The sequence below is a fragment of the Jaculus jaculus genome, chromosome 11, assembly GCF_020740685.1.
Source record: "Jaculus jaculus isolate mJacJac1 chromosome 11, mJacJac1.mat.Y.cur, whole genome shotgun sequence".
Classification (NCBI taxonomy): domain Eukaryota; kingdom Metazoa; phylum Chordata; class Mammalia; order Rodentia; family Dipodidae; genus Jaculus; species Jaculus jaculus.
In genome coordinates this window covers 18,264,380-18,288,569 of record NC_059112.1, presented here as the reverse complement: position 1 = coordinate 18,288,569, position 24,190 = coordinate 18,264,380, and the positions used below count along the sequence as shown (strand labels likewise).

Below are 24,190 nucleotides of genomic sequence, written 5' to 3'. Positions count from 1 at the left end.
GTCAGTCAATAATCTTTGGCCTTGAAACAAACCTTCAGGACTTCAGTCCAAGCTCTGCTGCTTTGGTCAGTCTGGCTTGAGAGCAAGGAGCTTCCTCTGTCATGGGCTAACTTTCAGACACAGGTTGGAAGCAACCAGGTAAGATATATGTGCCCGGCCTCTAGGAGGACCATTGCTCATGCTTGCCTGGAGTGGCCCGCTTTCATCCCCTAGCCTGTAGACCTCCCCATCCCAAGCACACTGGCTGCTAGGCCACTCTGCTGCCCCATCCCACATCACTGTGAGATCACCGAGGACACAGAAGGCAAAAGGATGAACACATGTCATGCGCCTGCTCCGTTACTGGTATTGCTCTTGCCACCGAGACTGAAAATGACCACATAGCTCTGCCACGTACAAGCTGGGTGGCTTTGTGCAAACTCCCTTGCCTCTGTGTGCCTCGGTGTCTTAGTGTGTTCTGCCCGCTGCAGCAGAGTGCCACACATGGGGTCTCCACACAGTCAAAATTTATTTCTCACAGTTGTGTTTTATGTGAAGGTCTTTAAAGAGTTTCTGGGGATCCATTTTTAAAAAAAATTTGTTTGTTTGTTTTTATTTATTTGAAAGCGACAGAGAGAGAAAGAGGCAAATAGAGAGAGAGAGAGAATGGGCGCTCCAGGGCCTCCAGCCTCTGCAAACGAACTCCGGACATGTGCGCCCCCTTGTGCATCTGGCTAACGTGGGTCCTGGGGAACCGAGCCTCGAACCGGGGTCCGTAGGCTTCACAAGCAAGAGCTTAGCCACTAAGCCATCTCTCCAGCCCAGGATCCATTTTTTTAAGGGCATCATTCCATTCACCAAGGTTGCCTCATTGATGACCTAATAAGGTCACGATGGACCTACCTTCTAATGTCATCACATAGGGACAAAGATTTAAATATGTGTATTTTGGGGGGTGCAAAGTATATTTAGTCCTTCTAGTTCCCAATCTGTAAGATGGAAGCAACAAAATGATTCTCTCAAGTTGTTATGAAGATTAAATAAATTATTCGTCCAGCACTTAGAATTGTACCAGCACTGTGGTGTGTGTGTATGTGTGTGTGTGTGTGTGTGTGTGTGTGTGTGTAATTTAATAAGACATTTCTGCAAAACAAAACAAAACAAAAATCCCAGGGTAACTTGTGGTCTGTGTTATAAACGATAAAGCCATAGAGAGGCCGACAGGCACAGAGCTCAGAAGGGCAGTTTGCAGGATGGGCAGCCAGAGTTATGCATGGCTGTTCCTAAGACCTGAATGCATGTCTTTCTCTTCCTAGGCTTATGTGAACCTCCTTTTCTGGTACCAGTTCTTCTGTGGGTTTTCAGGAACCTCTATGACTGACTACTGGGTTTTGATCTTTTTCAACCTCCTCTTCACGTCTGCTCCGCCCGTCATCTATGGCGTGTTGGAGAAAGACGTGTCCGCCGAGACCCTCCTGCAGCTGCCGCAGCTCTACCGGAGCGGCCAGCAGTCACAGGTAGGTGGGCAGGCAGCCGGGCGGTGGCAGATGTGCGTCCAGAGCCAGTGCCTGTCCCCATCGGCCCAGCCCAGATCCTGCTGCACCCCAGGACTGTTTGAAAGGTCTGGTTGTTTCCAAACATCTATACTCACACGGCAGGTATTAAGTGACTGGCCTACAGTATCAACCCAGAGACAGCTGCAAAAGCTCTCAGGTACTTACGTGAAGAAACCCGGAGTCTGCGATCTAGCTAATGGTATCTGACATTTATTGAACCCCCACTGTGCCACCTCTGAGGCTACCCAGTAGGCATTCCTTGCCTCGTTTATCTTCATGAAAACACCATGGCAGATTCCAATATTGTTCCCCGCTCGAAAATAAGAAATCTGAACCTCAGCGGCATGAAGCCATTTTCCAGACTTTATAGAGCTAATAAAGGGTAGGATGGGATGTAAAAACTGCCTGAGTCTGGCTCCAAAGGCTGAGGTAAGTTCTTCAGGTTCTGATGTCATGGGAAATAGAAGCGATCTCAGTGTACCCCTCTCTCAAAGCAGACCCATTTCACCTTCATTGGTGTCTGGGTCCTTTCACTTTCTGCTCATGTCTCTCCACATATCCTTGCTTGTGCCATCCCCTTGTCTGTTAGCTGGACGGTTCTGGGTGGTAGACAGGAAATAGTCCATTGCATGGGGTAGCTGTCTAAATACCTCTTTATTGTTAACTCAGCTTTCACAAATTAATGATGATCAATACGAATGTAGTACTCAGCATCAGTTACACAATGCCAGACCCTGTTCTAAGCGATATATATATGTACATATATATATGTATATATGTATATATATTCCTCAAAATGTCCCTCAAGGAAGATGCTATTTGTTATCTGTATTTTGTAGTTGAGAGAAGTGGCTCAAGGAGCAACCTTTGGTAATGTGCCCTGGGCACTGGGCTAGTGGATGACGCTATTGAATCCCAGCGCCTAAGCTGTCTGCAGCAGAAAGAGATCCGATGTGCCCTTTAGTCGTCAGGTGCACGTGGTGGTGTTTGACGGACAGAGGTGTCAAGCGCTATTTTAAAAACATTTTCAGAGTCTCAGGGCTGCACTCAGTAGGTCGGGAGCCTGAGGCATCTGTAAATGGACAGAGCTGATGTTCCGGTGTTGAAAAGACTTGTTAGTCAGAGGTCAACTAATACTTGTAAGTGCAAAAAAAGGAAAGAAGGGAGAAAAGGGAGGGAAGGAGGGAGGGAGGGAGGTGAAGAGAGAGAAGAAAGGATAAAAGAGAGAAGGAAAGAAAAGGAAACAGCTCAGGGTAACAGAATGAAAAAGATAAATGTCTCCCATCCAAGCACGAACCAGGCCTAAACCTGATCTAACATCCTAGAAGATTGGGTGCATTCAGAGCCGCATGGCCAAAGGACTCTTTATCTTTACCACAGAAACGTCTAGTCTCTGTTCGTTGCTGCTTTATTTACAATAGCTAGGAAATGGAACCAGCTTAGATGTCCATCAGTTGATGACTAAGTCAAGCAAATGTGACATATCTATACAGTGGAACTTTCTTTGGCTATGAAGAAGTGAAATTTCAAAGAAAATTGATGGAATCGGAAAAAAATTATATGAAGCGTGGCAACCCAGGCCCAGAAAGACAAAAATGTTCATGTTCTCTTTCATATGTGGATCCTAAGTGTTAATGTCTCTATGTGTGTAAATAGAGGCTATGGGGTGTGGATAGCCTGTGAAACTAGGTAGGGGATCCAGGGCTGCTGTGGAGTGGGTAAAAAGGACTCTGGTAACATAAAAGTAGAGTGTAGGCTAAGGTGGGATTATGGGTATGGAGAGTGGAGACAGGTGGAGGGAAAGAGAGAGGAAGGGAAACATAGCAAAACCTGTTTTAAAAATGCCATGACAGCCAGGCGTGGTGGCGCACGCCTTTAACCCCAGCACTTGAGAGACAGAGGTAGGAGGATCACCATGAGGCCACCCTGAGATTACAAAGTGAACTCCAAGTCAGCCTGGGCTAGAGCGAAACCCTACCTCGATAAACAACAACAACAAAAAATCATAAAAATGTCCTGAGGGATGGAGGGATGGCTTAGCAGTTAAGGCACTTGCTGCAAAACCTAAGGACCCAGGTCCAGTTCCCCAGGACCCACATAAGCCAGATGCACAAGGTGGCACATGAATCTGGAGTTCATTTGCAGTGGCTGAAGGCCCTGGCACGTCCATTCATTCTCTCTCTCAAAGAAGTAAAATTAAAAAAATGAAATAAATATCATGAGATCAAATTCTTTTTTTTTTTAATTTTTGTTTATATTTATATATTTGAGAGTGACAGACAGAGAGAGGATGTGTGCACAAGGCCCTCCAGGCACTAAAAAAGAACTCTAGACGCATGTGCCACCTTGTGCATCTGGCTTACGTGGTACTGGGGAATCGAGCCTGGAACCAGGGTCATAAGCAAACGCTTAACCGCTAAGCTATCTCTCCAGCCCAGAGACCTAATTCTTTGTAGGCCATTGAAACATAGTTAGAGGGCTGGGGAGATGTCTCAGTGGTTAAAAGCACTTGCTTTCAAAGCCTACTGGGTTAAGTTGAAGCCCCCAACTTCTCCCATAAAGCAGGACGGGCATTTATATGCCAAGAAGACCCTGGCACATCTGTACACACAAACACATATGCAAATAAGCAAAGAGTTAAATAAAAAAATTAATGTGTTAGCCCACATGGCTATAAAATCCAGGGAAATGGTGACAGAATGCTATTACTCTTCAAGCAATTATAAATGCCTGGCTTTGACTCATTCACCTAGAACCTGTCACATACCTTCCCCTGCATTTATTACCCCAGCTAGGAAGACCATCTTATCATTGCCCACCTGTAGCACTTGTGTCGTTCCCAGGGACAGCTGAAGCCTGCAGACAGAACGGAGGTGACAGGGTCTCTGTAGAGCTGGACAGCCCAGTGTGACATTCACCATGAGGAGAGTCCATGTGTTACTCTCCACTGGCTCTGAGGCACAATGGGTTGTGTTTAATGAGAAGTTCATTTTTTTGTGTGTTTGTTTGTTTGCTTTGTTTTTTTGAGGTAGGGTCTCAGGCTGACCTGGAATTCACTGTGTAGTCTCAGGGTGGCCTCGAACTCCCAGCGATCCTCCTACCTCTGCCTCCTGAGTGCTGGGGTTAAAGGTGTGTGCCGCCACGCCCGGCTGAGAGGTTAATTCTGATTGGCTGCTGTGTCAACCTTGTTAAGTTCTCTGACTTGCTTGCTCGTGGTTTTTATTTATTTACAAGAATGATGTGAGCCCAAAGAAAGATAAGGCACAGAACGGTTTTGACTAGTATAAACTCAGTTCTTTTATTTTTGCCGTTGAAGATTAAACAGAAATTTGAGGAACTAGGAGATCTTAACACATGTGTTTATTTTCATCGATTAAACTTTATGTTGACTCAAATAGCCTTTCTGACCTGGAGGGTGATTTAGGAGCAGCCCACACAGAGAAGTCACACATGCAGCTTTCGGGGGGAAGAGATCCTTATTGTCCCTTAAAATCCAGGGCTGGAGAGATGGTTTCATGGTTAAGGTGCTTGCTTGTGAAGCTTAAGGACACATGTTTCATTCTCCAGATCCCACGTTAGCCAGATGCACACGGTGATGCATGTGTGGATGCTACAGGGCAGTGCACATGTCTGGAGTTCAATTGCAGTGGCTGGAGGCTCTGGCGTGCCAATATTCTCTCCCTCTCTCTCTCTTTCTCTCTCTCTGTTATTAAAAACGTCCACACAAATTAAGAAGTTATGTGAAAAGCCAGGCATGGTGGTGCATGTCTTTAATCCCAGCACTTAGGAGGCAGAGATAGGAGGAGGATCACTGTGAGTTCAAGACCAGCCTGGGCCTACACAGTAGGTTCCAGAGCAGCCAGGGCTAGAGTGAGAAGCTACTCTGGAAAATTAAAAAAAAAAAAATAATAAGGGGCTTGAGGGATGGCTTAGCTGTTAATGCATTTGCCTGCAAAGCCAAAGGACCCATGTTAGCCAGATACACAATGCGTCTGGAGTTCATTTGCAATGGCTGGAGGCCGTGGCGCACCCATTCTCTCAATCTCTCTCTTTCTCTCTCTCGCTCTCCCTCTTTCTCTGTCAAATAAATAAATAAAATTTTAAAAAGAAAATAAAAAAGAAGCAATGTGGGGCTGGGGAGATGGCTCAGTGGATAAAGTGCTTCCCCCACACACCTCTGAGTACCTCAGTTCAGATCCCCAGACTCTATTTAAAAGCCAGAAGCTGTGGCAGACTTCTGTAATCCCCGGGACCCCAAAGGCAAGAAACAGAATGCCCCAGAAGCTTATGGGCAGAAAGGCGAACTAGAGACCCTGCCTCCAATGAGATCGAAGGTGAGGACTGGCCCCCGAATTGTCCTCTGGCCTCCATGCCTGCACTGTGTCTTGTACACACAAAAAATAAAATAAAATAAATATGTATTTAATAAAAATAGAAGCCACATGGGTTTCCCTCAAGTAGTGCAATCTGCAGGAAAGTTCAATTCCTGCACGCAGGAATGACTGCAAGGATTATCCCACTCTAAGAACCTAAGCTAAGTTCCAAGTCCACTGGGGGGAGAGGAGAGAATGGAGACTCTTGATCCGAGGTGTTTCAAGCCGAGTTTGAAAGGCCAGTTGTACGGAAAGATCATCATGGGTCGGACTCTCGAGAGGCTTGAGATCACCGTTTCCCGCTGTTGAATCCTGTGGTCCTGTCTGTGTACACATGGTTCTATCGAGCCAGCCAGGTTTATGACACATAATGACATGCAGACTCCCAGCATGTGGTTATGGATAAAGGGCAGTTTCATCGACTTTGCCTTCCAGAATTTGTCCTTTCTTTGAACTTGGCATCCTAACAAATTTTGTTTTATGTGTGGCTTATTTCCCGGCTCTCTGTGGGTCTCTAGAGCTACATCATCCCTTTCCCCTGCAGGAGATGAGTCTGGAAGTGTGTCGTTACAGGTCTCTCTTCCAACAAACAGTCACCTATGCTCACCTCTCATCTCCCACACCTCTTCTTCTCTGGCTTTGGCTTCGCTCAGATTTTTGGTTCCGTTTCCACGAGATTCTGTGAGACAGCCCTTTATCCTCTCATTTACCTCACCCCCAACGCTTCTGTCTCTTTCTTTCTGCAAGTCTTCTATATGAGTGTGTTACAGTTACCTTCTGGTGGCTGGCACAAAACACCCACCCAAAAGCAGCTCGTGGGAGGAGAGGGTTTATTTTGGTTTCCAGTCTACAGGGGAAGCTTCGTGTTGGCAGGGGAAAGCATGGCGTGAGCAGAGACTCTGCCACCGCAGGTGGAAGCAGCAGGAGAAGAACGAGTCAACCACTGTAAAGGGGGAGCTGGTTATAGCACCCTTAAGCCTGCCCCCAATAGCGCAAGGCTCCAGTTCCCAAATTGCCACCCGCTGGGGACCTAGCATTCAAAACACATGAGTTCATGGGGGACATCTGATTCAGACCATGACAGTGTGCCTGTGGGTAAATGGTATCTTTTACCTTTTGAGTGTTATGTCTATTTGAGTAGGCTATACTCCCCCAGAAGCATGAAGTCATAATTTAATGTATCCCTAACTTGCTGTCTGGTTCAGTGACATTTTGGTTGTCCCTTTGGTTGCCTCTGACACATTCGTTCTGTTCCGCTGTTGGGCCGTACTTCTGCTGAGATTTTATGCATTCCTGAATGAAGACTGACAGACAGAATATCCCATCGTTCCCAATAAAGAAATTGTTTTTATTTTTATTTTTATTTTATTTTTATTTATTGAAAGCTAGTTTTTAATATTTTGTAATTTTTATTTATTTATTTGAGAGAGGTAGAGGCATGATAGATGACAGATAGATAGAAAGAAAGATAGATAGATAGATAGATAGATAGATAGATAGATAGATAGATAGATGGATAGATAGATAGATAGGAAGGAAATGGGCATGCCAGGGCCTCTAGCCACTGTGAACAAATTGCAGACACATGTGCCACCTTGTGCATCTGGCTTATATGGGTGCTGGGGAATCAAACATAGTCCTTAGGCTTTGTAGGCAAGTGCCTCAACTGCTGAGTCATCTCTCCATCCCAAGAAATCTTTTTTTGTTTTGTTTTTTTGTTTTTTCGAGGTAGAGCTTACTCTGGTCCAAGCTGACCTGGAATTCACTATGTAGTCTCAGGGTGGCCTTGAACTCACGGCGATCCTCCTACCTCAGCCTCCCGAGTGCTGGGATTAAAGGCGCGCGCCACCACGCCCGGCCCAAGAAATCATTTTTAATAGTGCGGAAGAAAATAGACTGGAAGTAATGAATCTTCATTGCTTTGATTTTCCAGAAGACAAAGAGATAAGTAGGAAAAGATAAAAATTCAAACTGAGGGGCTGGCGAGGTGACTCAGCAGTTAAAGACACTTGCTTGCGAAGTCCTCAGGTTCAAGTCCTCGATGCTCATATATGCCCACGGTTCCACTTTGTCGGTGGCCCTCATGCCTGGTGAGCCCTAGTCCTTCCTGCTAGATCTGAGCACATCCATGTGCATGCACATTACATCCCATCTGGCCTGGCACATGTTAGAAAGCTACTCTTTCTCCCTGAGCCTTCCCTTTCTGTAAGCTCTGGGCAGAAAACAGCTTAGCATATGAGATATTAAAGAAAAATAGCTTATTAACCTAGTTAAATATGTCTTGAGTCTCTGGTCTGTGTCAGGCATTGATTTAATCACTTGAATAAAAGAACTAAAGTCCCATGCTATGAATCTCATAATCCATTAAAAGAATCAGAAAATCTTGCTGAGTTAATTTTTCTTGTTTTAAATAGCAGGTGTGAGAGACTTCTAAGAGTTGCCTGCTAGCTAGTTAGCGACTGAATGAGGCATAACCTATACTCTGTTATCCTCTAGAGGAGGTGATATTTAGGCTGGGATTTGGAGAATGAGAACTAATCATGTGTGAGGCCCAGGAAAGATTTCCTGACAGGGACACAGTTCAAGGAAAGAATGGATTTAGCATGTGTCTGTGCTGCGGGATAATACTGCCAACATGCCCAAGGGGTAGATCATGCAGGCCCTTATATGTCATGACAATAAACTTCAGTCACATTGAAAATGTCGTGGGAAGCACTGGAGTGACAGGAGGCAATTTGGCTAGGGAGATGGCAGGGGCTGGCTTACATTTTTAGAAAACCTAGTGGCCAGTAAGGTGTATTCATTTCTTTTTTCTTTTCCTTTAATCCCTGTGACCAAATTATCAGCCAGGACAATTTAAGGGAGGAAGGATTTCTTCTAGTTCACAGATTCCAAGACTCAGAAGGCATGGTGGCCAGGGCTCTGGCCGTGGTGATGTGGCTGGTTAGGTTACAAGAGACAGAGAGCGGAGAGAAAGGAAGATTCTAGGCCAGGGGTGGGGAACTAGGACTGGGTCTAACCTAGAAGCTGTTCCCTACTGACCTCCTTCTGCCATCCAGGCCTCAACTCTTTAAAAAAAAATCAAATACTTTTAAAAAATATTTTATTCTTATTTATTTATTTGAGAGAGAGAGAAAAAAAAGAGACAGAGAGGGAAGGAGGGGAGATGGAGGGAGGAACGACGGGTACGCCAGAGCCTCCAGCTGTTGCAGTACAGGCTGCACCTTGTGCATCTGGCTTATGTGGGTTCTGGGAAATTGAACCTGGGTCCTTTGGCTTTGCAGGCCAGCTCCTTAACCACTAAGCCATCTCTCCAGCCCCCAGGCCCCAACTCTTAAAAAGGTTCCATAATCTACCACAACAGCACCACCAACCCAGGTCCTGGTATTCAAACTGCAAGAGCTGGTGAGGGACGTTTCACATTCAGACGGTAACATATGGGGAGATTGGGTTGAGAGTAAGAAAGGGAACAAAGACAATTCAATGGCTCTGCAGTCATTAGTGAGGAGATAGTAAAAGAAATGAAAAAAAAAAAGTAAAGGGAATACTGTAAGCAAAGGCATGATTCGGAGAAGTCTTTGAATAGTACTTTTGGGTCCTCATAAAATGAAAAGCTCATATGACTATCCCTGTTTTACAGAGATTTTGAATTGATGCCAAAGAGGCTGGAGGGTATAGCTGAGTGGCAGAGTGTGTACTTAACATGTGAAGTTCTTGAATTCAACCCCAAGTGCATACGCGCGTGCAAACACACACACACACACACACACACACACACACACACACACACACGTAACCTGTTCCAGGGTTAGTTGGATTTGAAGAGTTGCCATGTGGAAATTTTTGTGTTTGTTTGTTTGTTTTTCAAGGTAGGGTCTCGCTCTAGCCCAGGCTGACCTAGAATTCACTGTGTAGTCTCAAGGTGGCCTTGAACTCATGAGGAACCTCCTGCCTCTGCCTCCCAGGATTAAAGGTGTGTGCCACCACACCTGGCTCCTATAAGGACTTTAACCAATACATTCAACTGTGAATAGATCTCACTTAACCAGTGCCATTATTTTACCACCATTGACCAGTCCTGCTTTATGAAGTTAGAGGATGAAGGAACGGGGTTTTGTTTGTTTTTCTTAGAGAAAGAAGTGTATACTACTGGCTTGTGCTGTCTGTGACTTTGCTCTGACCATTGCTAATCTTCCTCCCTCCCCCGTGTGTGGTTCATTTCAGGCATATTTACCTCTCACCTTCTGGATCACCTTGCTGGATGCCTTCTATCAAAGCTTGGTCTGTTTCTTTGTGCCTTACTTTGTAAGTCTTGTTTGCTCAATGAGTTTGTTATCATCGAATCAATAATGCTTCTTGGTTCTTCACTGCCCGCGGAAGGGTGGGTGGTTCAGATAATCATGCCGAATATTAGTTTACTAATTTATACCTTACAAATATGTCAGGCAATGGATTGTGTCAAGTACCCAGCTGAGTCCACTTGGGTCTCTAGTTAACACTTAAACTAGCTACTAATTTTTTTTTAATATTTTATTTTTATTGATTTATTTGAAAGACAGAAATAGGCAGAGAGAGAGAGAGAATGGGCTTGCCAGGGCTTAGAGCCACTGCAACAGAACTCCAGATGTGTGTACCCCCTTGCGCATCTGCCTCATGTGGGTCCTGGGGAGTTTAGCCTGGGTCCTTTGGCATTGTAGGCAAATACTTTAACTGATAAGCCATCTCTCCAGCCCTAGTTACTAATTTTTATCAATGGCTTCAATAAATTTGAACACCAGACCTTAGAAGTAAATGCATCAATCATCGGAGCGCTCAATGAGAATATGAGCGCTTCTGTTAGGGAGTGCTGAGCTAAGTCTACCAGACTGACATGCAGAGTGTTTGCTTATGCATATACTTAAGTGCCTGTAAGGATTGTCTCAAAAAAAAATACAGGTAAGGAATAAAAGAACGAAGACTATGCATCAAATGTATAAAATTAATTTTAAACAATTTAGATTAACGCCAAGCACAAAGCAGCATGGTGTGGCCATCTGTCTGCATATGCCTTTCCCAGAAAAAAAACACTTGTGTGATTATAAAGCAGGTTAACAGGGGGGCTGACGAGATTGCTCAGTGGTTAAAGGCACTGGATTGTAAAGCCTGCTGGCTCAATTCGCCAGTACCCACACAAAGCCAGATGCATAAAATGATGCATGTATCTGGAGTTTGTCAGCAGCAGTAAGGGATCTTGGCATGCCCATTCATTCATTTTTTTTTTCATTTTTTTTTGTTCATTTTTATTTATTTATTTGAGAGTGACAGAGAGAGAGAAAAAGAGAATGGGTGCGCCAGGGCTTCCAGCCACTGCAAACAAACTCCAGATGCGTGCGCCCCCTTGTGCATCTGGCTATCGTGGATCCTGGGGAATCGAGCCTCAAACCGGGGTCCTTAGGCTTCACAGGCAAGTGCTTAACCGCTAAGCCATCTCTCCAGCCCACCCATTCATTCTTGCTCTCTCCTCTCTGTCTCATAAATAAATAAGTATTTAAAAAAAACAGGTTAACAGAAGTTCAATAGTGTAAATAAAAACAACATCACTTACCGAGCTGACCATTTTCATTCTTTGTTCAAATTAAATTACCTGAATTAGTCTCACTCGGACGCTGTGGCTACCCTGCACCTCAAGAGAAATATATCCAGGGCAGGCTAAAGTGCTTGCAGAGCAGGAGGCAGAGAGGTCCGCAGAGTGTGTCATTTGAGGAATGGTTTGAGGACTTAACCACATATAGGAGCAAAGGGGTAGATTAGCCAGCGGAAGGGTCAGCTTAGGGAAGCTGTAAATCCTGCCTCGGTGATCTGTTATCTGGAAGCTACCTGTGTGCCCCGAGGAGATAGACAGATAAGTGAAAGCTTCTAAAGCGGAGAAAAAGTGCGCGCTTCGGAGGCTTGTCAGAGAGTGCCATGGTTGCCCCTGCATTGCTGGGACAAAGCACCTGACCGAAAGCCGCTGATGGGAGGAAAGTTCCTTGGTTTTGGCTCACAGCTCCATGAGGGCAGGACGTGAGCAGAGGCTGGACATGACTTCTGCCACAGCAGATGGTCATCAGCAACGTGAGGGGAACTGGCTGGTTATAACACCCCTAAGCCTGCCCCAGAAACAAGGGGTCCACCTCCCAACTTGCCACCAGCTGGGAACCAAGCATTCAGAACAAATGAGTTTATGGGTGACCCCTGATTCAAATGGTCATTGGTCCTGAATGAGCAGTAGACAGGAGCACTGTACCAAGGACCTGAGCCTCACGTGAACTGTGAAGCCACAGGACTCACACCACCGAGCGCGCACAGCTCCACCCGCTCACCGGCTGCTGTTGTCTCCTAGACGTACCAGGGCTCAGACATCGACATCTTCACGTTTGGGAACCCCCTGAACACGGCCGCTCTGTTCATCATCCTCCTCCACCTCGTCATCGAAAGCAAGAGCTTGGTGAGTACTTCACCCGCCTCTGAGGCAGCCTGACCCTCTATACGCTTGGGGGACACACACCAAGCCCTGTGTGCATGCAGGGTCAGTGCTGATAAGAAGAGTAAAGACTCCGTGGCACAGTGGCTGTTTGGGACTGCGAAGATGGCTTAGTGGTTAAGGTACTTGCCTGCAAAGCCTAAGCACACAGGTTCAATTCCCCAGGACCCACATAAGCTAGATGCATAGTGTGGCACATGGATTGGAGTTCGTTTACAGAGGCTATAGGGCCAGGCATGCCCATTTTCTCTTTCTCTCTCCTTTCTCTCTGTATCAATTTTTTTTTTTTTTAAAGAATGGCCAATTGGGAAACTTTTGGTAACCACTGAGTGTCATTTATTCTGAGGCCAATGTATTACTAGGGACAGTGGAAAGTGTCTCCCTGCCCCTCATGATTATCTCTGATGGGTATTTCATAGTGTTGTGAAGCAACCAGGGTAAGATTTTCCTTCTGTGTCCAGCATACACAAGACCAAGCTGGTGCTTGTCCGTGAAAGTCAAATGACAGAGTGACATTCAGTGTCATGACCCCAGCATGCTGACTTTAGTAAGTGAGGACTTTATATCCTTTTCATGATATTAAAGTGGGTTTTTTTTCTTTCTTTCTCTCTCTCCCTTTTTTTTTTTCTTTCTCTGGGCAAAATTCCTTCATTAGTTTCCTGTTTTTCTTAGAATAAATTCTGACAGCCCTAAGGTAACCCATCAGACCTCACCATTGGGACTGTCCCCTGTGTCTAGCCCCATTCTCACGGATGTAAGGACCCGAACCACAGTATCCTGCCGTCAGCTTCTCAACATTGAGTTTATTATGTCAGAACATTGCGGCCTTCCATGACTAGCAATGGCAATATTTTGCTATTTCCCTTATAGTTCTGAATGTTTTTAAAAAATATTTTTTTATTTATTTCCAAGCAAACGTTTTATATATATTTTATTTATTTATGAGAGAGAGAGAAAGAGTGTCCCAGAGCCCCTAGTCATTACAAACGAACTCCATATGCATGCACCACCATGTGCTTCTGCCTCACGTGGGCTCTGGGGAATCGAACCTGGGTCCTTAGGCTTTGCAAGCAAGCGCTTTAACTGCTAAGCCATCTCTCCAGCCCAAGCAAATGTTACTCTAAGCCTCTTTGTATCTCAGCAAACACATTCTTGCTCCCTGGAGGGTATGTTCAACCTATACCTGCGTTCAGCTCGGGATAGCTATGAATGTGGCCCAGCATGAAACTGTGAGCTTACTTAACATGTTCTGAGATGCTTTGGCCCTTGTAATATCTCAGTGGTGTGGCTCTCCAGTGTGAGCTTTGTAGGTGGCCACACCACGTTGGACAAACCTGCTAGAGCCTTTATCTAACCATCCATTCTTTCATTTTCTTCTCTTACTTTTACTCAATCTTAATGATAATTTGTAATTATGAATTTCATTCTGTGATGAGCTTATTTGTGCTTGTCTTAATGCATTTGACTGTAATCTCTGTGAGGTCAGAGTTCACACTCATTTTGTTCACCACTGTATACCAGTATCAGAGATAAGACCGGCATGCACTAAGTGTTCAGAAACTACTTGAGGGCTGGAGAGATGGCTTATCAGTTAAGCACTTGCCTGTGAAGCCTAAGGACCCTGGTTCAAGGCTCAATTCCCCAGGACCCATGTTAGCCAGGTGCACAAGGGGGTGCATGCATCTGGAGTTCGTTTACAGTGGCTGGAAGCCCTGGCGCGCCCATTCTCTGTCTCTATCTCCCTCTTTCTCTCTCTGTCTGTTGCTCTCAAATAAATAAGAATACACAAAAAATACAAAAAAAAAAAAACAAAACCCTACTTGAATGAGGAGTTGGATACCTAGCCAGTTTTGGAGAATATATTCACCATCCTGATAATGAATGAGTTCTAACCACGAACCAGCAGAATGAGATCATTATGTAAGAAGAAAAAAAAAATACATGGAGTGATATTATCAAATTATTTTTAATATTTATTTTTGGCATTCTTTGCTTTACTTACTTGTAATCATCTGTAATCAAGCCCAAAATGTAATAAAATGGTAATATATGCAAATGCCAGATTGAACAAAGTAAATTCTCGAACCATAATGTCTGGCCTCATTTTAGCATCCATTTAATTTCTAAGCAATTGCAGAAGCAGTTTAGGTTTAAGGACATGCCCCAGGCTCTGACGTTTATGAGTGACCCAAGAGGACTGACGCGTAAAGTGTGCTGGCTGGGGCTCACTGATTAGAAGCAACAAGCAGTCTGCTCTAGCTAACCCGAGCCAACAAAAATATCCCTAAAATCCTACTGGAACACCGTGGTCCATCAAAGCAAGGGAAAACAAGCAAATTTCCAGAAGCCAGGACGGCTGGCTGGGTGAGTCAAGGAGCAGACACCCATGCATCGGCCCGTCAGGCTGGCACACTGACCTAGGCCAATGCCAGGCTTTCTGTTCTGCTTTCGCCTCACTGCGCTCGGGGCCCGGTCCCTGGTGATGGAGGCCTGCACTTCGGTCTTGGGCTTTGGCAGGAGAGGAGTGTCTTGAGGGGTCCTTTGCAAGAAGATGAAAGCTAAAAATGCACTGGTGACAAACACCACGGAGGCTGTGTTGTTGCAGGCTTGTCCCTCTAGACTGAGGATGCATGGCCAGACCTCCTGACCTCTGTAGATCCCTTGTCGCTGGGAGTCAGTGTTTTGAGCACACACGACGTTTATGTCATTCACACTCTTGTTCTCTGTCTCAGGGCTTCCTCCCACCGCTCAGTCAGTTTCCACCACTGTTTGCCACAATCACTTCCTTTAAATAAAAAACTTAAGGGCTGGAGAGATGGCTTAGTGGTTAAGCGCTTGCCTATGAAGCCTAAGGACCCCGGTTCAAGGCTCGATTCCCCAGGACCCTCATTAGCCAGATGCACAAGGGGGCGCACGCATCTGGAGTTCCTTTGCAGTGGCTGGAAGCCCTGGCGCACCCACTCTCCTCTCTCTCTCATTCTCTCCCTCTTTCTCTATCACTCTCAAATAAATAAAAACAAAAAAAAATTTTTAAACTTTATATTATTTTATTTGTTTGAGGGGCGACAGAGAAAGGCAGACAGAGAGAGAATGGGCATGCCAGGGCCTTCAGCCACTGCAAATGAACTCCAGGCACATGTACCACCTTGTGCACCTGGCTTACATGGGTCCTGGAGAATTGAACCTGGGTCCTTTGGCTTTGCAGGCAAGCGCCTTAACCGCTAAGCCATCCCTCCAGGCCCCACAGTCACTTCCTTATGCTGGTTCAGTTACGTGTGCAAGCTGTATGCTATCTCTATCTCGCTTGCCAAACACACATCTGAAAGGAAAAATTGGAGCAATCAGGCTCATATAAGAGGATGGTACCGCACAAGACCCGCGCATGCACTGTTGGGCCCCTCAGTGTTCTGTCATGGCATGAGACACCCATCCCTCCCCGGGGACTTACTGGCAGTTGATGGCCACAGGGGAGCAGGAGGTATTTTCCGTAACGGTATAGCCACTTCCGTGTGTCGTGAGCAATGATCTCCCACCAATAAGCACGCAAGTAACCCCAATTAAACTCAGTGGGACGTACACTCGTGCATGCACATACGCACACATCCCAAGGCATTAAAGTAGAGGAGAGAATAGCTGGGAAGAAAAGGGATTCAGTGGAAGGGAGATGGGGAGACAAAACAAGTTAATGGGGAGGAATTGTGGTCAAAAATACATCATATATATATATATCGGCTGGAGAGATGGCTTAGCGGTTAAGCGCTTGCCTGTGAAGCCTAAGGACCCCGGTTCGAGGCTCGGCTCCCCAGGTCCCACGTTAGCCAGATGCACAAGGGGGCGCACGCATCTGGAGTTCGTTTGCAGAGGCTGGAGGCCCTGGCGCGCCCATTCTCTCTCTCTGCCTCTTTCTCCCTGTCTGTTGCTCTCAAATATATAAATAAAAATAGACCCTTTTTTTTTAAAAAAAAATACATTATATATGTATCAAAACATAAAAAATAAAAAGGAGGGACAGTTACAAAAGAGTTATTATTGTCCTTAAAGAGTCAGTCATTCTTTTCTGAGCACTTTCTACATTTTATTTAAAAAAAAAAATGAGCAGACTTTTGTGAAGATATTGACTGTGGGAAGTACTTTGTAAGATTAGGAGGGAAGGGGAGGGAATTGGGTCATATTTGAAAAGTATAGTGGTGGACAATGAAAGAGTTGAACAGAGACGGTCCTTCCTCAGGAAGCGTAACGTGCACCCGCCGTGTAACTGTCGGTGTGACCCGTGCCGCACGGAACAGGACGGTGTGCCGGGTGACGTGAGGTGGCTGTCATCGTCACACGGCTTGTTATGCAAAACTGGAACCCTGGTTGATGCTATTACGTTTTGTCACAACTCTTGCTAATTTCATCTGACCGCTAAGACAGAGCAGACGCTATCCAGCCTCAGCCCCATTACAACGGAGACTGCGAATGCTGCTTCTCTCTCTAAATGAAGTTCTATCACTAATGTGCCAGGAAGGAAAAGGATATTGAGGAAAAGAATATTTCAAGCTGCACAATAGATATGAAGGTTGTTAGCTTATTTTGTGGCATAGAAAGATTGATCTTTGGTCCGGAGAGATGGCTTAGCCATTAAGGCACTTGCCTGAGAAGCCCAAGGACCCAGGTTTGATTCTCCACTACCCACGGAAGCCAGATGGATAAGGTGGCACATGCGTATGGAGTTCACTTGCAGTGGCTAGAGGCCCTGGTGTGCCCATTCTTTTCCTCTCTCTCTCTCTCTTTCTCAAATAAATAAGGAAAATAATATTAACAAAAGATTGCCTGTTGCTCATATAAATTTGGCAGATGCTCTAGGTAGTTCTAGAAGCCTTTGTCTTCAGAAGTGTGGCTCGGGGGCCCCGGCTGCCTCTTGTAGCTGGCGTACTCAGAAGGGGACGTCCTGATCAGCACAGGGGACGGAGGGGGCACAGCTCCTCCCATTCACCCTTCATTCATCAAAGCAAGGCATATGACCATGCTTCTCTGAGAAGGACTGGGGGGGTGCAGACCACTTGGACTCATAGTCTGGAAGGAGAACGAGGTTATGGGTGAGCAATTGTAGTGTGCACTATGTGTACCAGTGGCTGAAGTTTAAAGACTTCTTGGTTAAAGTGCTACGTTAATGAGAAGACAGACCGGTAAGTGATTTTGTTAAAACAAACAAACAAACAAAATTCAAACACCTCCTGGTCCGTGGGCAATACCAGCTAAACCAGCATCAGAATTAACTTTTAGTCTTTTTCTTCCTTAAGCAGAAACTTTGTATAGACACATCATGTATTGGTCAACATCATTTCTCTGCTCCCTACCCCCATCCCATGGAGGTCCGTTCTCAGTGGGATTGCTGGTGTTCGGGGGGGGGGGGGGAGTGGGAGGTTGTGGGTTTTAAGTTGTGAGAGCGGCAGTCAGTCATAGATTGTGAATTGGAGAGGGGTCAGTGCTTCTGGATAGTTCCTTCCACACTGTGGCTGTTATAGGCTTTTACAGATTCAGTAGCATGAGCTAGTTTATTATTATTATTATTATTTGGATTTTTGAGGCAGGGTCTCACTCTAGCCCCAGGCTGATCTGTAATTCCCTATGTAGTCTCAGGGTGGCCTCAAATTTACAGCGATCCTCCTACCTCTGCCTCCCAAATTCTGGGGATTAAAAAGCATGTGCCACCACGCCCGGCTGGTTTTGAAAGATGCACGTTTCTCCTCTCTCCAGCGTTTGGGTTTCATTTGTTAAGGTCGGTAAACAATTTCACTCGGCTTTTAGCTTTGCTAGGCTGCAGCGCCCTGTCATCCGTATCCCTTCTGGTCTTACAGACTTGGATCCACACGCTGGTCATCATTGGCAGCATCTTGTCCTACTTCCTCTTTGCCTTGGCCTTCGGCGCCATGTGTGTGACTTGCAACCCCCCCTCGAACCCCTACTGGATCATGCAGGAGCACGTGCTGGACCCCGTGTTCTACCTAGCCTGCGCGCTCACAACCTGCATTGCTCTGCTGCCCAGGTATGGAAGTTCTCTTCTCATCGAAAGGGTTAGTACTTGATGGGCTGGAGAGATGGCTTAGCGGTTAAGCGCTTGCCTGTGAAGCCTAAGGACCCTGGTTCGAGGCTCGGTTCCCCAGGTCCCACGTTAGCCAGATGCACAAGGGGGCGCACGCGTCTGGAGTTCGTTTGCAGGGGCTGGAAGCCCTGGCGCGCCTCATTCTCTCTCTCTCCCTCTATCTGTCTTTCTCTCTGTGTCTGTCGCTCTCAAATAAATAAATTTAAAAAAAAAGAAATAAAGAAATAAATAAATTAATTAATTTAAAAAAAGAGTTCGTACTTGAAAGCCCGGTGTGGTGGCACACGTCTTTAATCCCAGCACTCAGAAGACAGTGAGTTCGAGGCCATCCTGAGACTACATAGTGAATTCCAGGTCAGCCTGGGCCACAGTGAGACCCTACCTCAGAAAAAAAAAAAAAAAAAAAGAGTTAGTTACTTGGAATCAAGGGGCTTAGAATACCAGCAGCTACTAAGAATAGATGTCAGGCCGCCGTGTTTAGTAGTGAGGAGGTCATTCTGTGTACTAATTAAAACATTGCTTTTAAGTGCTGAATGGGAAACAGAACTGTATTAGGCAAATAAGAGGGTGTATTTTTTCCCCCCCTCTCATGGCAGAAATCCAGTCTGATTGACAGTTCCCAGTTATAAAACAGCTCTGCCTCACACAATTGCTGAAAACCTAGATCCTTCTATCTTTTTGCTGTGCTATCTCCAAAGTCCTCGATTTGGTCTGTGCTTTACAGAAGAGATCACAGAACATCTACAAGAGAATAGATCTGATTGGGTAACTTCCAGACGGAACTGCACTGGCTCAGAGAGCTAGAGGTGAGGACGTCCCGTGTCAGTGCTCCGTCCAGTTGAGTATCCCACTTTCTAAGAGGACCCCCTTAAATGCTGCGTCCTCACTGGTGAAGGCGGAAGGGCCAACGTACCCATGTGGCTGGAACCCTCGTAGTTTAATCACTTCATAAAGGGTCTGCCTCCGTGCCCAGCTTGATATTGTTTCAATCTCCATGTGATAGTTCACTGATCCACCCCCTTTATCTCAGGAGCCAAGCGGCCACCAGAGTCTTTCACAGCTTCTTTTTTTTAAAATATTCTATTTATTTGAGAGAGGGAAAGAGGCAGAGAGAGCATGCGTGCAAGTGAGTGTGCCAGGGCCTCCAGCCACTGCAAACGAACTCCAGATGCGTGCATCCCCTTGCGCATCTGGCTTGTGTGGGATCCCTCAAGAATCGAATCAAGGTCCTTTGACTTTGCAGGCAAGCGCCTTAACCGCTAAGCCATCTCTCCAGCCCCTCTTTCGCATTTTCTAATAGGTTAGTATTTTCGGTGGGTCCTGCAGTGCTTTGGAGAGGAATGTAATTCCGTGGTGCTCTTTGTGACCTTTCCTAGGTTTTTATACCGAGCTCTTCAGGGATCCATGTTCCCATCCCCAATTCTGAGAGCTCAGCACTTTGACAGACTGGCTCCCGAGGAGAGGGCGGAGGCTCTCAAGAAGTGGAGAGGGGCCGCAAGGATGGGTCCCGTGACATCTAAGTGTGCCAAGCAATCGACTGAGTCAGGAAGAAGCCCCGCGTCTGGTCCTGCAGACTTCGGACTGAAGTCAGCAACTTCTTGTGCTGTTGAGCAAGACAGCTCATCTACATGTGAAACTGCATTTGACCAAGACCACTGTGCACCTGAGGCCTCCGAGATGGCAGGACCCTCCACGAGTTAAAAGAGCAAGAGCCCGTCTTTGCTGTGGCGTGTTGTCGTCCAGGCTTGGGAGAAAGATATGAACAAGCTCTTCCACACAGCCAGCGCTTGACCCTGACTGTATGGCTGGATGTGCATGTGAGAGAGGGACGGAGGGTGAGCTGGGCAGTTTAGGGAAGTGAAATATCTGATTCAAGAGTAGATTTTTTTTTTTTATGAAACTTTAGATTTTTGTAAAGGTATTTTAGTTGTCTTAGAAAGGTATATGTTATCAAGGGGATTTGTTTGAGATATATTTATTTTATAGGTAGTTTTCATGCCTTTTGAAAATGCTTTAAGTGAAATCCAATCTGAATTTTCTTTAAGAAAAATAAGTACTGTTTAAATTGACTCATTGGAACTTAGAGATTTTTATATAAAAAATGTTCAAATATACTTAATGCACAGGTATATCCCCAGTAGCTTTTTTTCCCCCATTGGAAGAGGTCTTTAGTCATCTGACTGAAGGTGCCCAGCATAGCTGTCTGCAAGAGTGCAGCCTCTGTAGGAAGGAGAAGGAAGGTCCTGTGTCCCAACAGCCCCAGGCACGTGTTCCCCTCTCACTTCTGGTCAGGGGATGACTGCTGAGTTTACTGGGTACAGATATGGACTATGGGAAAAGAAGTCATAAGTCAGGTGGTCATAAACAGCTGCACCCACAGCTCACTTCCTGTATTCCTTAGCAACTTCCTGTATTCTAAAACTGACAATGCCCCCATCAAAATGAGACAATCCACATCCACTGATTTTCCAGAAGGCCTCTGCTGGAATGTTACAGTGTTTTACAGTACCTCTTATATCCTGGTCTCTGCAAAATGAGATACGGATTAAGACCCACACAGTTCATTCTCAGGGAGTTGCCCGGAGGGTCTTAGAAAAACTGTGATCGTTTAACATATTTGAGGACGGAAATGTGAACTCAAGTTTACTGCTGTGATAAATCGTGTATGCTGGCTTTGTTTGGTACCAAGAAGCTGATTCATACCTGGTATGACCAGGTGCTAGATTCTTGTTGAAGTCTGTTAAAAATTCCATATTCGTCTGAAAGTCGTCCTTCACCAATCATCTGGAATTTCTCTCATAAATTTCTATGCTGATGTTCAATGTCTGGATCTGGTTAATAACCATTAAACAATTATTCTCAGGGCTTAATCTTGGCTTGCTACCTGCATTCCGGTCTAACACTTATTTTTTTCTGTTATTATTGTAAATAATTTTCTTCTGCTATTATTATAAGTTTATTTTTTATGGTCTGGCTTCTAGAAATTTCAAAATCTCACATGAATATTGGAAGTTGCTTTTGGCTTCCTTAGTTTTTTTAAATAAACTATTTAATAAATAATGTGTAATGAAAAGCTGTCATCTCTCCTGTAAGTGCTCACTGACTCCAGACGGAATTAATACCAGAAAGTCCCAATGCACACCTTTTTGCCAGAATATTGTTTTCAGCCTCCTCTCCTATGGAAAAAGCACCAATGTCATATAATTTGTTATTCTCATAGCAATGGTCATTCATTCCTTGCAACCATCACATGCTCATCCATACAAATTCACAGGTACATCCCTATGTATGTGAGAGATTTTTAATCTAAAGACTATGTCAAAAATAGAAGAGAAGGGTCCATTTCCAAGATTTGAATTATCTGTACACATGAATCGAGGAAAATACTGAAGGTTCATGTTATAGAACTACAGTCTTATCCTTAACAATCACAACATCCTCAAAACTCTGAAAATAGAGAGGGTTTTTTAATATGAATTAGGCCCAAATTTAATGCCTCACACAAGTGTAAAGCTATTTATATACTTTGTGTAATTATACATACACCTTGCATAGTGATCGACTGTACTTTTTAAAATCCAGAACATTCTGAAACCAGAAACACATCCAGCCTCTAGGCTGAGGACCCTTGGGATCTGCAGTGAGCTTTGGAAGGGTTATGTTTACAACAAAACATCTTACACACATTTGCCCAAGGGGGTGAGATGATCTATTACATATTGGTAATTCAGTTAAGTCAGGTAATTGGTAAAAATCAGGATATTTCACCAAATTTGGGTTCTCCTAGTGTGGTGGTTTGATTCAGGTGTCCCCCATAAACTTAGGTGTTGTGAATGCTAGCTCCCCAGCTGATGGATATTTGGGAATTAATGCCTCCTGGAGGGAGTATATTGTTGGGGGCAGGCTTATGGGCTTTATAGCCAGTTTCCCCATGCCAGTGTTTGGCACACCCTCCTGTTGCTGTAGTCCACCTTATGTTGGCCAGGGGGTGATGTCCACCCTCTGCTCATGCCATCGTTTTCCCCTGCCATCATGGAGCTTCCCCTCAAGCCTGTAAGCCAAAAAAAATCTCTTTTTTCCAGAAGCTGCTCTTGGTTGGGTGATTTCTACCAGCAATGTGAACCTGACTGCAACAGTAAAGTGGTACCGAGGAGTGGGATTGCTGCTAGACACCTGACTGTGTGGCTTTGGCCTTTTGGAGCTGATTTTCAAGAGGACTGTGGGAGGAGTTGAAACCTTGGCCTAAGAGATGCCTTGCAGTGCTGTAAGTCCAGCCTGATGGACTGTTCTGGTCTGAGCTGCAAGACTTGAATGCAGTAAGAACTATATACTATAAGGTTTGGCTTATAAGGGTGAGAAAAAGCTTTGCCTGGACTGGGCTAGCAGTTTGTGTGAGAAGCTTGTTCTTGTGCCCATGTCCTGAGAAGTTGTGCAGGGTTGCTTTGTGTAGAAATGAACTGGTGTGTGCAGAGGGATATGGCACAGAAAGAAAAATCTTTGGGTGAACTGCTGCCCATTCAGCTGCAACTGAGAGATTACAACCTTTGAGACTGGGCTAGCTGACCTGCGCTGGGGCAACAAGAAGAATGTAGACTCTTTTGAAAGGGCCTTAGTGCTTAAGGAGTGTCCTGTTCTTCAAAGTGTGCTTTGTTCCCCCCTGGATTAACAAATTGGCACCTACCTGATATTGTGGAGTATAAAATACTGGAAAGAGGGTCATTGAGTTTGCAACACAGTCTTGTGTTTTGGAAATGGCCATGGGCAGTGTGAAGCGGGTTTGCTGGTTGCTGCATAGAGACCCCATGGGGCCATGAGGATGAACCGTGGCTTGCAGTGGAGACCCAGTGGAGATGCCGGGACCATGAGATGGCTGCCAAGGAGCTGCCAGCCCCGATGAAGTTTTCCAAGACTGTGAGTAACCTAGCTGGAGGGGCGGAATTGGAATGCCAGAGACTTGTTGCTGGTTAGAATTATCAGACTTGAAGATGTGTCACTGGCTAGATTTGTTGGACTTGAAGCTACAGAGTTTGATGTTTGCCCTGGTTGTTTTAAATCTTGTATTGGTTGAATGTTTCTTTGCTATGCCCAATGCCATCTTTTGCAGTGTGAATATTTGTTCTGTGCCATTATGGGTTTTTTGATATTATGGCTCAGTTAAAAGATCTTGGACTATGGGGATGTATGAACATCATTGGAATTGATAAAAACTATGGGGACTTTTAAAGTTAAAAGAATGCATTGCATTTTACATCATGTATGGTTATAAGTTTATGGGGGCCAGGGGCGGAATGTGGTGGTTTGATTCAGGTGTCCCCCATAAATTTAGGTGTTGTGAATGCTAGCTCCCCAGCTGATGGATATTTGGGAATTAATGCCTCCTGGAGGGAGTGTATTGTTGGGGGCGGGCTTATGGGCTTTCCCCTTGCCAGTGTTTGGCACACTCTCCTGATGCTGTAGTCCACCTTATGTTGGCCAGGGGTTGATGTCCACCCTCTGCTCATGCCATTGTTTTCCCTGCCATCGTGGAGCTTCCCCTCGAGCCTGTAAGCCAAAATAAATCTCTTTTTCCCAGAAGCTGCTCTTGGTTGGGTGATTTCTACTAGCAATGCGAACTGGACTGCAACACCTAGTATCTAAGAAAACTGATTAATAAGATGCATTTTGGGATATAATTTTATTATAGAAGACTTATAAA

General features: G+C 45.3%; 1 protein-coding gene across 1 annotated transcript in view; it reads left to right on the top strand.

Moving 5' to 3' along the window:
* Atp10d (ATPase phospholipid transporting 10D (putative)) overlaps positions 1 to 21,555 on the top strand; it is a 103,646-nt gene extending 82,091 nt beyond the window's left edge. The window contains exons 19-23 of the mRNA XM_004658844.2: positions 1,296 to 1,496; positions 10,133 to 10,213; positions 12,270 to 12,374; positions 18,251 to 18,438; positions 19,872 to 21,555. Coding sequence (XP_004658901.2) covers positions 1,296 to 1,496; positions 10,133 to 10,213; positions 12,270 to 12,374; positions 18,251 to 18,438; positions 19,872 to 20,196 — 900 coding nt within the window. The 3' untranslated portion in view covers positions 20,197 to 21,555. The remainder of the gene's footprint in view (positions 1 to 1,295; positions 1,497 to 10,132; positions 10,214 to 12,269; positions 12,375 to 18,250; positions 18,439 to 19,871) is intronic.
* Positions 21,556 to 24,190: the final 2,635 nt, after the last annotated feature.